The sequence below is a fragment of the Chironomus tepperi genome, unplaced genomic scaffold (assembly GCF_022539635.2).
Source record: "Chironomus tepperi strain 1889 unplaced genomic scaffold, CSIRO-AGI_Ctep_v1 contig_376, whole genome shotgun sequence".
In the NCBI taxonomy this organism is placed as follows: Eukaryota; Metazoa; Arthropoda; class Insecta; order Diptera; family Chironomidae; genus Chironomus; species Chironomus tepperi.
In genome coordinates, this window is record NW_027226498.1 from 4495510 (window position 1) to 4508969 (window position 13460).

At 28.9% G+C, this 13460-nt stretch overlaps 1 protein-coding gene across 1 annotated transcript; it reads right to left on the reverse strand.

Moving 5' to 3' along the window:
- Positions 1 to 5859: 5859 nt before the first annotated feature.
- LOC139095854 (regucalcin-like) lies at positions 5860 to 8738 on the reverse strand. Its single transcript, XM_070647381.1, has 4 exons — positions 8647 to 8738; positions 7459 to 7861; positions 6401 to 6601; positions 5860 to 6291 (listed from the first exon to the last, which is right to left on the reverse strand). The coding sequence occupies exons 2-4, from the start codon at positions 7853 to 7855 to the stop codon at positions 5951 to 5953; spliced, it is 939 nt and encodes a 312-aa protein (XP_070503482.1). The 5' UTR covers positions 7856 to 7861; positions 8647 to 8738; the 3' UTR covers positions 5860 to 5950.
- Positions 8739 to 13460: the final 4722 nt, after the last annotated feature.

The following is a 13460-nucleotide window of genomic DNA, read 5'->3' on the forward strand; positions in this document are numbered from 1 at the left end:
GGAGGATATAGAATCTCAAGAATTTAGAGGGGGGTCAGATTTTTTTTAACGAAAAATCCGTGGAAATTAAATAATTTTTTGATAGTGACTCCTAAACTCCTCCTCCCCCTTAATACACCCATGGCTATTCCTCTCTTAATCCGCTTATCGATAACCTTTCCTTTCATTTTTGTTCCAAACATTTCCTCGGTTGCAAACAAAAAATATTCCTTGTACATTTTACGTCACTAACAAAATGAAGGGATGGAGGAAGATGGAAAGAATAAAAATGTTTCAACATTATATACGTGAACATTTTTCCGCTCAATTGAATCGACAGTTATGAGTTCTTCTCGACAGCTTACATTTACACATACACATAGCGAACAAAGAAACATGAGAATCAAGAAATCCTTCCAAAGAAAGAATGTTGAGTGCTACTAATATACTTTATTTTATTTTCACTCCTTCTTATTCGTTTATGTTTTTATCGAGGCAAATTAATAAAATGAAAAGCAGAAATCTTCAGGTATTTGTGTTCAAATTTTTCCTACACTTAAGCAAGGTTAAACTCAAACATTACAAATATGATTATAATCTTTATTAAATTTGACATACAGACTTTTACAAAGTTCATTTCAGATTTGAATTATATTTATTGTACACAGTTGATAAACCCTTTGCGTATAAAAGTTCAGTCTGTTTTTGAACTCGGTTAAATAAACATTTGATTTAATTATAAATCCGTCAGGAAGTAGCTTTACAGTCACCACAGGCAAAACATGCTATTTCCGTCAGGACTTCAATTAAACACGGCTGGTTGTAATGTGATCCATAAATCCAAAATCATCATGACTGTTAAATTTTTAAAACAACATAATTCAAACATAGCAATCGATAAAAAATATAGCTGATTATTTCAGAACACATATACTATAAAAATATATATGAAGCTTGTTATATGAGAAATAAATGTGAACAATTGTATCGAACGTGATGATGATGATGGAGCCCTTTACTAAAGCATAGAGCATTGAATAGAATGTTCAATATTTTAATACTCTTTGTTACATCAGCGGTTACGTTTCTTAGTGAATACAACACCATATATTGCTTGTATAAATTGAGATGTTCATAAAAGTCTTAATCAACTGTTCAACAAATTGAAGGATACGCCAAATGTATTGCAAGTAGTTATGATACACATACAATCTAAAGAATAAGAAATAACGATTATTATTATATGGCATGTCATTTAATCTTATAATAAAGTGTTACCAAGTACTAAATGAACACACATCCTTCGATTTGCTACCGAAATAACTGAGTGGGAAGGAATGAAAATGAAAAGAAATGGGTTGTAATCAAAAATACTCGATTTTTTACACGCTTTTTTCTTTTTATTTTCAATTGAAACAACCGTCGTTAACTATTATTCGCTTTATAACTATCTAACGCAGTATTGTCCAAACTTTTTAGTGCCACGACAAACCTTGGTTTTAAGACACGACAAAAACCACACGCGACATTTTGTTGATGGGATTTCCGAAAGATTTTGGCGACACACAGGTTGCCCACCACTGATCTAACGAAAGGTCCTTTTCCTTCATCTGCTTAATGTGTCATCAATGGACATACATACTCACCAAAAATAGCAACAGAAAATGAGCTAAATTGTCATTGTCAAATGAGAACAGAAATAAGAGTAAAAAAAATCGAAGAGAAAGTCATAAAATTTTCCTTTTTCCCATCTTGTTATAGTATAACCGCAAAAGAGCTACAGCTTTTCTCATAAAAATCTGTCAATAAAAAAAATTTCTTACGTGATTTGAATTGCACAATGAATACACGATTTACACCGTCTATAATGGAGAAAAATGAGGAGTAGCAAGGAATGAAAAAGAAAGAGTATATTGGGATTAGCATTCTCATTTGATTTTTGCCATAACGTTTGATTTCATTGCAAATTATTGTGCTGAAGAAAAGAATGAATCAAAAAAAAAGAAAAAAAAATGAAATAAAAATTTATAGCATGACAAAATAAGAAGAAATGAAAGATTTTGACACTTTTGGGATCTAACGATGAACACAATTTGCTGTTATATCAAAAACATATTTATGTTTTATGACTTTGTCATTTTACGATCGCATTCATGCGGTCTCGTATTAATACTGTCTTAACTTGAATTTAATTAACCATGTGAGGATGAGTGGATGAAGTCTATGAAAATAAAAAAATTCAATGTATGAAAGACAATCTGATTCTTTTAAAAACAAAGTTTGTTAATCAAAATATTTAGCAATAGAAAGGTGGTATGAATCCATAACTGTTAGCTGATTAATAGATAGATTGATGGACTGCAATTATCATGAATTTAAAAACTTACCGTTAAAAACGAGTGATAAAAAACTATGAAATCTACTAAGAATTCAAATTTTAAACGTTGAATGTTTTTACGTTCAACAACAACGAAGAATTGCTCCATATTTCCAATCCATAACACTGCCAAGTCATAAGCAGATAAATTGAAAAATATATCAACAATCTGTAATATCAAGTAGAAAGTGCCATAATTACGACAGTCAATATTTCCGAAAATAATAATAATGTTTATAGTGCATATAGGAAGCATAAACATATTGATGTTATGCACATAGTTTTGGGACATAAAATAGGAAAAATAGCAGAGAGAAGGAACAATAAAAAAGAAGCAAAAGCTTGCCGAAAATTTGTTTTTTATTAGTCTTCTTCTTCCAACAAATAAAGCGTAACAAATAAATGTGAAAAGTTTTCCTTCTCACTCTCCTTATATCTTCTTCTCATGATGTTGTTTATGCTCGAGTATTACATGAATTGGTGACGGTGTGTAGCAAAAATAGATTTTTTTTGTGACTACTCTTTCTTTTTTTGTACTTATAAGTATTTATGTGTATAAATGTCTTAAAAAATTCTTTTTCCTTCTTATAACAAGATAAAAAAAATTGGAGAAATTCTTTTTTCGACACCAGATGTGGTTGATTGTCGCAGACTACAGAGAGTTTAGTCATAGATAAAATATAAAATGATAAACGATTACGGAAGGTTTCCTCTATAGATGATTATACGCAACTAAAGTATTTCGAAAAAAATACTCTCCTCTAACTTCAATTTATCTTATAGAAATTCTACCCTTTTTTTGTATGTGTTGTTTCGCTTGTGCTTATAAGTAGTCAAGGAGCTTTTACCCTTGCAGAATAAGCAGTTAAGGAAGGAAAATGAATGGTACGTAAATCATTTATTATGTTAGAACAGCATTTAACCCCTATTTTTTTAGTGTAAATGCGGATATGTATAGAACTATCTAAACGTGATGATGATGACTAGTGTTTTACATCAAAAACGATATATGATATGAAGGAAGAAAATATTATTTATTCGATCCCCAAAAAATATTTCTTCCTGATGACGTTATCAAAAAAAATCTAATTTTTCTAAAACAGAAAGTTTCGTAGAAGATTAAAATTTGAACATAAATTATTGTAGATGGAGATGATGAAATCGTCATAAAAAGCACTCGTTTCGAAAACTAAATATATATTCTTCATGTACCAAAACTAATTTAATATAAACCGAAAAATGTATACACATTTAGCCATAGACGATAAAGTTTTGAACGTTTATGTTAATTAAAAACCAGCACATGAGCGATTTTGGAAAAAAAGAAACTTTTTTTATATGCATTGTATTTCATGTTGCAGATTGTTCTTTTCTTACTTTTTGCCTTTCCTCTCGTCTTTACATGAATGCATTAGTCTTTCTCGACATCTTATAAGAACACTATTGGCTGTATGAAAAAAATCTTTTTTGGCAAAAGCTCATTCGTTCATTTTACATTGCACATAACCTAAAAAAATTGGATAGATGAAAAGAAAAATAAACTGTCAGATGCAGGAAAACATTATGCTGATTCAAAACTTAGTAAACGAACTAGAGATTTTTTTTATTTCTACCACTGAACTGAACTACAAATGAATTTGATGAGATGCATAAAAAACATTGGTACTATATCTGTAAAAAGTATGTGAGGCAACAAAAAGGAGGAAAAATTACATTAGTTGCAGTTGAAAAATAAATTCTCCAAAAAGCAAAAAATGGCACTAATTGGTATCTACATTGTTCACATTATGATGTAGTTCTGTAGAATCGCTCGAATCGCAGATGATCATAAATCATTATGCAGCTTTTTCATTAACACCACAGGATGCTCCTAATTTTTTTTATTACTGTTCTTGAAAAATATCTTTGCTTGCATCAAATGACATTTTTATGTGGTTTTTGCTGAGGTGAAGATTTTTTTTAATAATTCAGTAATTATCAACAGAGAATGTTATTTTATAGATATTAAAGACGTTGTGGTAATTAAGTCAATATATATTTCATTTTTTTTTTGTTTCTGAGAACTATTACCTTACTTTTTTTTATTTCTTATCTGCTCGTTGGGTAGCTTAATGTTAAATGCTTTAATTAATTATTCAAAAGGTCTCTGGTATTTTCAATGATCAAATTTTAATAAAATGGCCTCCAAAATTTCATAAAATATCAATCAAACCTTCATCATTATTGATTTCTTAAAATAAGTTACCAAAAAAGTTAAACTAATTATCATAAAATAATTTAAACCCTGAATAAATATCATTCTAAAATGCCAAAATACTTATTCTATTGTAAACGCAAAAATGAAAGTTTTGTTGAATTCATAAAACCAAAGTTTGTGTTTTTCTTTGCCACAAGAATTCTTCCGATAATATTTTTCAACATTCATTTCTTCTCGTGAGAAATAGAAAATGAAATTTTCTCTTTTCTTTGCAATTTATAGGGAAGGCAAGAGCAATCATTTTTGCAAATTAAAACTTAGCAACAAGCTGCTCATGAGAACATGAAAGCTTCTTATTATTTTCTAAAAAAAAACTTTTTAAAGAAAAATAACAAGAAATTAAGAAATAAATTATGTTTAATTAAATGACGTATTGCTTGCTCTTTTCCTTAACATTTGAAAGGTGAAAATAAATAATTTCTAATTTATGGATCAAGTTTAATTTTAAATTCTGAAAAATGGTCTTTATTTTAATTCGGAAATGATGGAACTTATTTTTTACACTCTGACGTTTGTCATCAAGTCGTAGGATGTGTGCTATTTTATAATTCAATGCAGTTTAATTAGAATGGATTTTTCAAATAAATGAGATGTTTATTCACCCGAGTTCAAAAACAGACTGAACTTTTGTGCACAATAAATGTTATTCAAATCTCAAATGAACGTTTTACGTGCTAAATATAATTTCATCCTAAAACTCAATGTATGAAGAAACATAATATTGATATTCTGTTCGTATTGTTTCTTCGAATAATGTTGTGGATCTCAAACAAAAAAGAAAATTAAACTCCAAATGAGTTAAATGAGACATTCAAAAAATTAAAATAATAAAATTAAAAATTAAATTCGTGCTGCTATAAAAACCAAAGATAATTTTGATATGTTTAAATTGCTTCTTTCTGTATATTGTATATCCCAATACTCATGTTCGTATAAATTCCTTTAGTTAAACTATCTTTGATTTTTCCTTTTTAACATTTTCATTCATAAATTTTTGTCTAGGGTTTCTTTGAAGTTCTTTGATATTTTTTTCTTAACATCGTTGATTGAAAAAGGACACACACTTATGTATGGATGCATGAGAATCTGAAATTTAATAATAAGAAGAATTTAATAAAATTACTTTTGTAGCACATCCCTTTCAATATTCATGTAAATGCTACTTTTTCTTCTTCCTTGCTCGGTCACTAAAAGTTGTTGAGTATAAAGTACATATAAGAAAAAAAAGGAAATAGCTTTGTCATCATTCTGTGGTCAAAATTGAATTTTCTTTTTCTCTCTTTTTTATTTTATTTTTATTGAAGACGGAAAAATCTTGTTAGGATTTTAACACATTTTCAATTCAATTTAACGCTCTTCATTGGAGTGCCTTTACCAAGTCCTGTGATTCGGAATAATCTACCAGAGGGTGGTGGTTGCTTAGTTGCTCTTTCCTGACTTGCTGTTGTCACATATAAGATATCTAAATTTGGCCCGCCAAATGCCGCACTAGTTACTTGTTCACATGGCATTTTAATCTCAAGCTCGATTGTATTCGTATTGGGATTAATTTTGAAAATTTTCCATGCACCAAACGTTGTTACATAGAGATTTCCATCTGAATCAATTGTCATTCCATCAGGCACAAAATTTGGACGTTCACCATTGATTTTGAAGTCAACAACAACGCGTTCATTTGCTGTTTGGATAAATAAAAAGAGAACAGGGCATGAGAAAATATTTAAATTTGATTTTAAAATTATAGTTTTATATTGTTCATGTTTGCTGCTTTTATTATTCGTACTTACACAAGTTTCCAGTAGTAGGATCATAGTCAAACTCTTTGACATCCAAATCGACAGAATCGATAAAGTAAAATTTATTAGTTTTTTCATTCCATGTCAAGCCATTGCTGATGCCAACATTTCGTTTTATTGGTACAAATTGTTCATTTTTTGTGTAACGATAAAGTGTTCCCAATCTTTTCTCAAAAATATCATGAACCAGTTCTAGTGAAAAAGGAGAAAATGAATAAATTAATTTTTCAATTCAATAAGTATTTTTAGCAAATTTGAAGATTAATTTTAAAAGAAGTTTATGATGCAAGCTAAAATTCTTCAATCTATAGTGAAATCCAAACCACTTGCATGCTCTCTACATTGCAAGGACACGAATAAGTTATAAGATTGGATTAATCCTACAATATATCCAGTTACGATTCGTGTGCGCCAGATTATGTATACGAGTACATCCTTTTATACCTAGCAATAGAGACACAGTATATGCTAAAGATCTCCAAACTATACACAATGCACGAATCAAGCTTTGTAACTAGAACGGTTAAATGGAAAAAGAGCTTTGAAAATTAGACATGACCTGGGATGGAATCCAGGGCCTATAACATGTAACTCACTGCTCTACTAATTAGACTACTGATGCCATTTTACCGCAAAATTCGTTCTAAATTGCTATACAAAAATGCATTATTGAGATATTTTACATGTATAAATAGATTAATATTCCCATCAATTTTTTTTAATCAATTATCTAGATTGCAGTTACATGCAAAAATCTAGTTAAACAAAAATTACATGGGTTTCCATTAAATTTTATCACCTCAAATCTAAATTACAATTCATGATAAATATCAACTGTTGCTAATTGATTTATCAGTAATACTAGAAATATTTGCACGAATAGTCTAGTGCAGTGGTGGACAACATGTGAGCAGTCGATATTTTTTGGAAATGCCATGAACCGAATGCCGTGTGTGATTACGTTCAAGGCTTACCACCAAGATTTGTCGCGGCTTACAGATTGCCCAGCACTAGACTCTAGTGATAAAAAAATAATTTATTCAACTTACCAAGTCTCATTGTACCTCCATAGAAACGTCCAAACGGATCACATTTTGCATCATTAAATCGATTTTCTTCCATATCCAATTCCACTTCGCCGACAACCTTAACAGCTTTCGCCTCATTACTCTTACCATCCCACTCAATTATAATCAATTTCTTTTCAGCTCCAACTAAGAATTGATCTTTTGTTCCATCAACAGGAATAATGAAAGATATTACGGGGTGTCCTGGGATTTTTGCATTATAAGTCTTGCTTTCATTGTAATCGTAACGAGAAATTGATTGATTTGTTCCATAAATGTCGATATAATACAAGCTTTGGCGCTCTATATCCCAATGTGGACCTTCACCAAGCACTGATATTGGAGATGATTCAACAACTTCAATTTTATACGATGCCATAATTATCTAAGATAAGGGAAGATGAATGAGTTAGTTGATGCTTTAATGCTTTATTTTATATGGCTTAATAAATGTGGTTAAACTGTGTGTTATGAGTTTGAGAATAATAAATGCATTGAGTTTTTGTGCCAAAATATTTCTGAATTAAATTCTAATAAATGCATGATGTTTTGCTGTAGTTTTACTATAAGTAATTACTTTTAGAACATTTCATGGCATGACTAGACATTACCCTTGAGTATGATTTCATTATCAATTATTTGAATGAGAATAGGAGAAATTTGACATTTGAGTGACAGTTACAGAAGATGGAAACAAATTAGCTCGATAAGAAATGTCGGCATACATACGATTTACGTGATTGATTTTGACATTTACCCGGAAAGTAATTTAATTTTTATTTTTCTCAATTTGGAACTCCAAACGGCTTTGAAAAGGTCAAACTTATCGTTGGAATTTAACTGTCAAAACGGAGATTTTTAGTAATTAGAGTAATCAATAAGATAGTAACTCAATAAGAAGGCGATAATGCTTTAAATCATAGCTCTATGATATCTGGTTGGTAAACTCTCGTACCTTACTCAAGCATCTAATGAAATGTGCAAAATTTTCTATTCAAATCATTGGAATTTTCCCAAAACAATTCTCAGTCTGAAAATTTCAATTGAATTTTGTACTGAGTTTGTTAAAAGCTAGGGAGTTCAAACCCTAATCGCCTCTCTTTCCTGACGCCCGTAATCCAACTTGATAAAAGTCAAAATTTTCCTCACTAAATGCACCACTTTACTTACTTTATTTATAAATTCAAGATTATAAAACAATAAAGAAGTTCAGCCTTGTTTAGCTCTATATGTGACAAGAGTGAAAATAAAACTGAATGATTATTGCCAAATGACAGAAGATTTTTATTACGTGCATACAAGTTAATTATTTTCAATTAAATCTGTCAACACATAAACATTACACATACAAATAAAATAAGGTAAAATAAATCAACAAATCATAAAAATATTTGTGATTGTATTTGTTTTTATTGTTATCAATAATAGAAATATTTGAAATTATTTTTAAATTTATAGATACGGATCTAATTGTTTGAAAGATCCTATTTTAATTAACTGGTCAGTGTTGTAAAACTTTTAATTCAGCAACAATATTTTAATGGTCTGTATCTTTTTAGATCTTATTTTATTGCATTTAATTTTTCTGGATCTTGTTGAATCACAAATACGAATTTTATGAGATTATGTGATTAACCTTATTTTAAAAAGGTTCGACAACCTCAGATGCTCAGCTTTTTTATATTTATTTTAAAATGCATTAAATTAATACCTTGGTTAAAGTAGAACTTTGAATAATAAAATAAATTCACTACCACAAATAGATCTTGAAGAAATTTTTAAATACAATTCCATTCTAAATTCTTATCATATTGATTATTTGCCTTTTTTTATCTCGATTAAATACTTATAATTAATTTCAAACAATAATATAGCATGAATGCGGTTAAGTACTTAGATCGTCCAGTTAGCGTCAAAAGAACGCGTATACAGTATGTTAATCTTTGATTGATTCTAATTACCAAGTAATTAATTGTATGCCTAATTAGTGATTTCGTATGTTTATTAGCTTATAAACTTCACATAATATATACTTTTTTATTCTGTTAATTGTGTTCACATTTGACCTTACTGTCTTGCTTTTAAATTTGATAATTTCATGCTTATTTGAATGCTGGCTTTTTGATTTAAAAGAAAAGATAATGTTCTTTATGTTAACAGAGATTGCAACAGTTTCGAGATTAAAATTTTACTTTTGCCACAATGATCTAGATTTGAAAAAATTGTTCAAAAGTTGACTGTGCACAAATTCGGATTGACACTTTAGAGAACCAAAAGTTTTTACTGATTTAAAGTTGCATATCGACTTTAATACATTGAAAATGGACTTTTGATTTAGTCCTAGAAATATTATGTCGATACATTAAGTATAAATATGTTTTTTCGCAAAATTTTTGTTAAAGTTTATCAAAAAAATTTACGCACGTAAATTTTTGTACGGAAAATTTTGAAAAATTCACTAAATTTCAAAGTGAAAATTCTCTTCACTGGGAGGATTTGGATGCTCCAGAAAGATTTTATAGGTAAATGTATGTTAGTTCTTTAAATTTATGCCTATTTCACGTTTGTACTCGTGTGTACTCGTGACTTATTTAACATCAAAAATTCGAAAAAAATCATTTTTTTACATCGACTTTTCTCTCATTTAAACTAATTAACATGACTATTATTACACATAGTGACAAACTTTATATATATTTAAAGGATTAAACAGTAGAATTGAGTTAATTCTCCAAAAGGAAATATGAAATTTTTATCATTCAAATTTGGTGTCAAAAATGTAAACAATCATCAATGAACATTCAAATTAAATTTTTTCGAGTTAGACATCGATTTATGCTTAGATATTTGGAGACATGCTAGACGAAACAAGAATCTTTCATATTTTATCAGAAAGTGATGATAAAGAGATAGTGAATATTTTCCTATTTTGAACATTTTTTTCAAATCTAGATCATTGTGTTTTGCTCATTGTTCTTTTTAGCTCATTTTTGAAAAAATTCATTTTATTAAAACATTTTGTCCGATGAGTCGGTCGGTTGACATTAAAAACTCGTTAACCAGACATCGTAGAGAGGCTTAACAAGTTATGTTAGATCAGTTTTTTTCAGTTATTGGCGAATTACAAAGTCTTAAATCCTGCTATCAACCCTAAATTCGGTAATTAATGATTTTAATTTCATTTGTGAACATACCTGAAGTTGGCTGCTAATGAAATAATTTACACCAAAATTCGAATTTGGAATAGCCGTTAAAAATATTATTTTACACATTTATTAACCAATTTCAGTTCGCTGTGACGGAAATGTACTGAAATTACTTGATAAGAACGAGCACTTTTTAACTTTTTTCTTTAATGTTCAACTGTAGAATTTTATGTTTTCTTAGCAAATTTCAAGACGATTAAAAATGAATTTAATGTCCGCATTTTCACAATATGAAAGTATTCAGACTTGAGAAGACGACTCTCTTGTAATGTACTATAAAGTTATTTTAAAGTCTACAAGGAAATGAATTTTTGAATTCTTTTACATGAAATGCATCATTTTTTGCTTTATCTTTAAATTTCTTATTTTTCTGTACATTCCATTTATTTGCAACGAAAATGATTTATGCTTTCTAAAGTTTAAAAATTCATACATATTGCATATCATGTAAGGTAATAACAATAAAAATATTGCACTTATGGAATTGTTTTTATTTCTTTCGATGTTTGCTTGGAAATTCCCTTTATTATTTACAAGAAGTAGCAATTTCCGAAATGTAGTATGTTCAAAGTTTAAAAATAGTTTTTTATGTGCTACTTATGACTAAATTGAAGTGAATTTTAATTTGATATTTTAAAGAACATTAGAACTTGATTTTCTAATAGAAACATGCTGATTACGTAGCATTGAAATATATACCTGCATATTACAACAAAATTATATGTTTTTAAATTTCTGATATTCTACTAAAGTGATTTTATGAGTTTTCTAGAATATTATGTATAATAAAGTCAGAAATCAGAAGTTATTTATCAAGACATTCTCAATTGATCCAAAACTTCCCATGAATAAAACAAATCGGTTAATGGATCAAAAAGCCAGCCTCAGACTGAAGTGATTCTGATTTAAGGCCAAATTTTTTACCCAACTTGTGTTATTCAGACTCCTTTATAGTTTGAAGCACAAGCACTATTCATGACATTTCAATATCTGTTCAACCCATTCTTTCAAAATTCGTGCAATAACTTTATTGAGAATCATCTTCGTTTATTAAATCATTGTTAAAGCTCAAACGATTGTTATCAGTTTGGAAGAGTAGTATGATTAATTATCATCGTTAATTACATTAATTAAAACGTTACCATAGAGATGCCTTACATGTATGATGGCTTTATCATTCAATTGTTTTTATGTGATCAGAATGGAATAATTTACTCAAATTAATATTATTATGTGGTGCTTTAACATCTTTGAAAATTGTTTAAACTGCATTTATTGACGACATACTGTCCGGAATTATTCACATCTCCGAAAAAGTGAGAAATTTGGATATGTCTGGAATTGAATCCTAAGGATATTAATTGAACGGCTTCTTAGATCGTAAATTTCCTTTTCTATTCACTCGTTAGCTTACCAGTTGTTATTAATCATTCATTTTAAGAAAAATTCAATGAAACATCAATTGATTAAAAAAAAAATCAAAGCCTCCTGCCTCCTAAAAATCCCCACATAATCTAATCGGATTTAAATTAATTCTACAACAAGTCTTCTAATATTTCATTTCGACAATTTTTTTAAGAACATTTCAATATCAAGATTAAAACAAATTTGTTTGTAGTTATTTTTTTGTCAAATCTTCTAAACCTTTTGAAGTTCTAACTCAATTGAATTTTAATATTCAATTCAACATCTTACCAACGAGGATAAAAATAAAGCGAAAAAAATCTTTCAAACAACGAATTTCCACAATAAATCTTCCTCGCAAAAGATACACACATAAAATGAAAATAAAAAAAGGAAGAATGAAAGAGAAACTTCGAGAATTGATCGCTAAATTTGTCAAAAAGGAAAATCTGACACATACATACAAAAAAAAAATCGAAATAAAAAATGTTTGCTACGAAGCGTGAAGCCTATTAAATTCGACTTAACAAACTATTGATTGTACGCTGTCTCTTAAGCTCATTAAATATAGCTTGTCTTTTTTTATTTCCTTCACACAATAATTCTTCCCTTTTCTCATCATTCGCACCCGTCTTAAAGGAACTTTTTTTGAGCGAAATCATCTCAATGAAATCAATCATATTTTTTCCCATTCATAATATGAAGCCACATGTTAAGCATTGCCTTAGGAAGATGATAAAGAAGAAAAGTTCCCAAAGATGAAGAAAAAAATATAAATTATTTGATTATCAGGCGCTTTTATTGAAAAAGGCTGTGAAAGATAAGAGTAATGAGAGAACATTAAAGACTAGAAAAGTCGCACGACTTCCTTGTAATTATGGTGACTGTAGTTTAATTAAAATTACTTCCTCACTGATTTACAAATAAATGAAATGTTTACAGACTGAACCTTTTCTATGAAAAAAGGTTTCCAAATATTATTCAAATTTCAAATGAACGTTAGCATAATATGATATAAGATTTCCAGACTATCGTCATCTCATTTGAAAAATTTCTAAATTAATTAACGGATTAAAATATGAAAATTCCTGAAGAAAAATCAAAACTGCTTCATATATTAAGAATTTAATCAAATCGAACCCCTTCAGTGATACGGGAAATAAAAAAAAAATAAAAGTTTATTTTGGCTAGTCATCAATGAGATCACAGAGTTTACATCGTATTTTAGTTCTCATTTCGTCTGCTGAGAGAAATTCATCCCCACTCCTCTCTCAGCATCCTTTCTCTCAGACATTTAATAATTTTGAGAGAATTTACACTGTTTACATCCTGTTTTTGCTCGTTGGAGAGAATATTTATCCCCTCCACTATTTT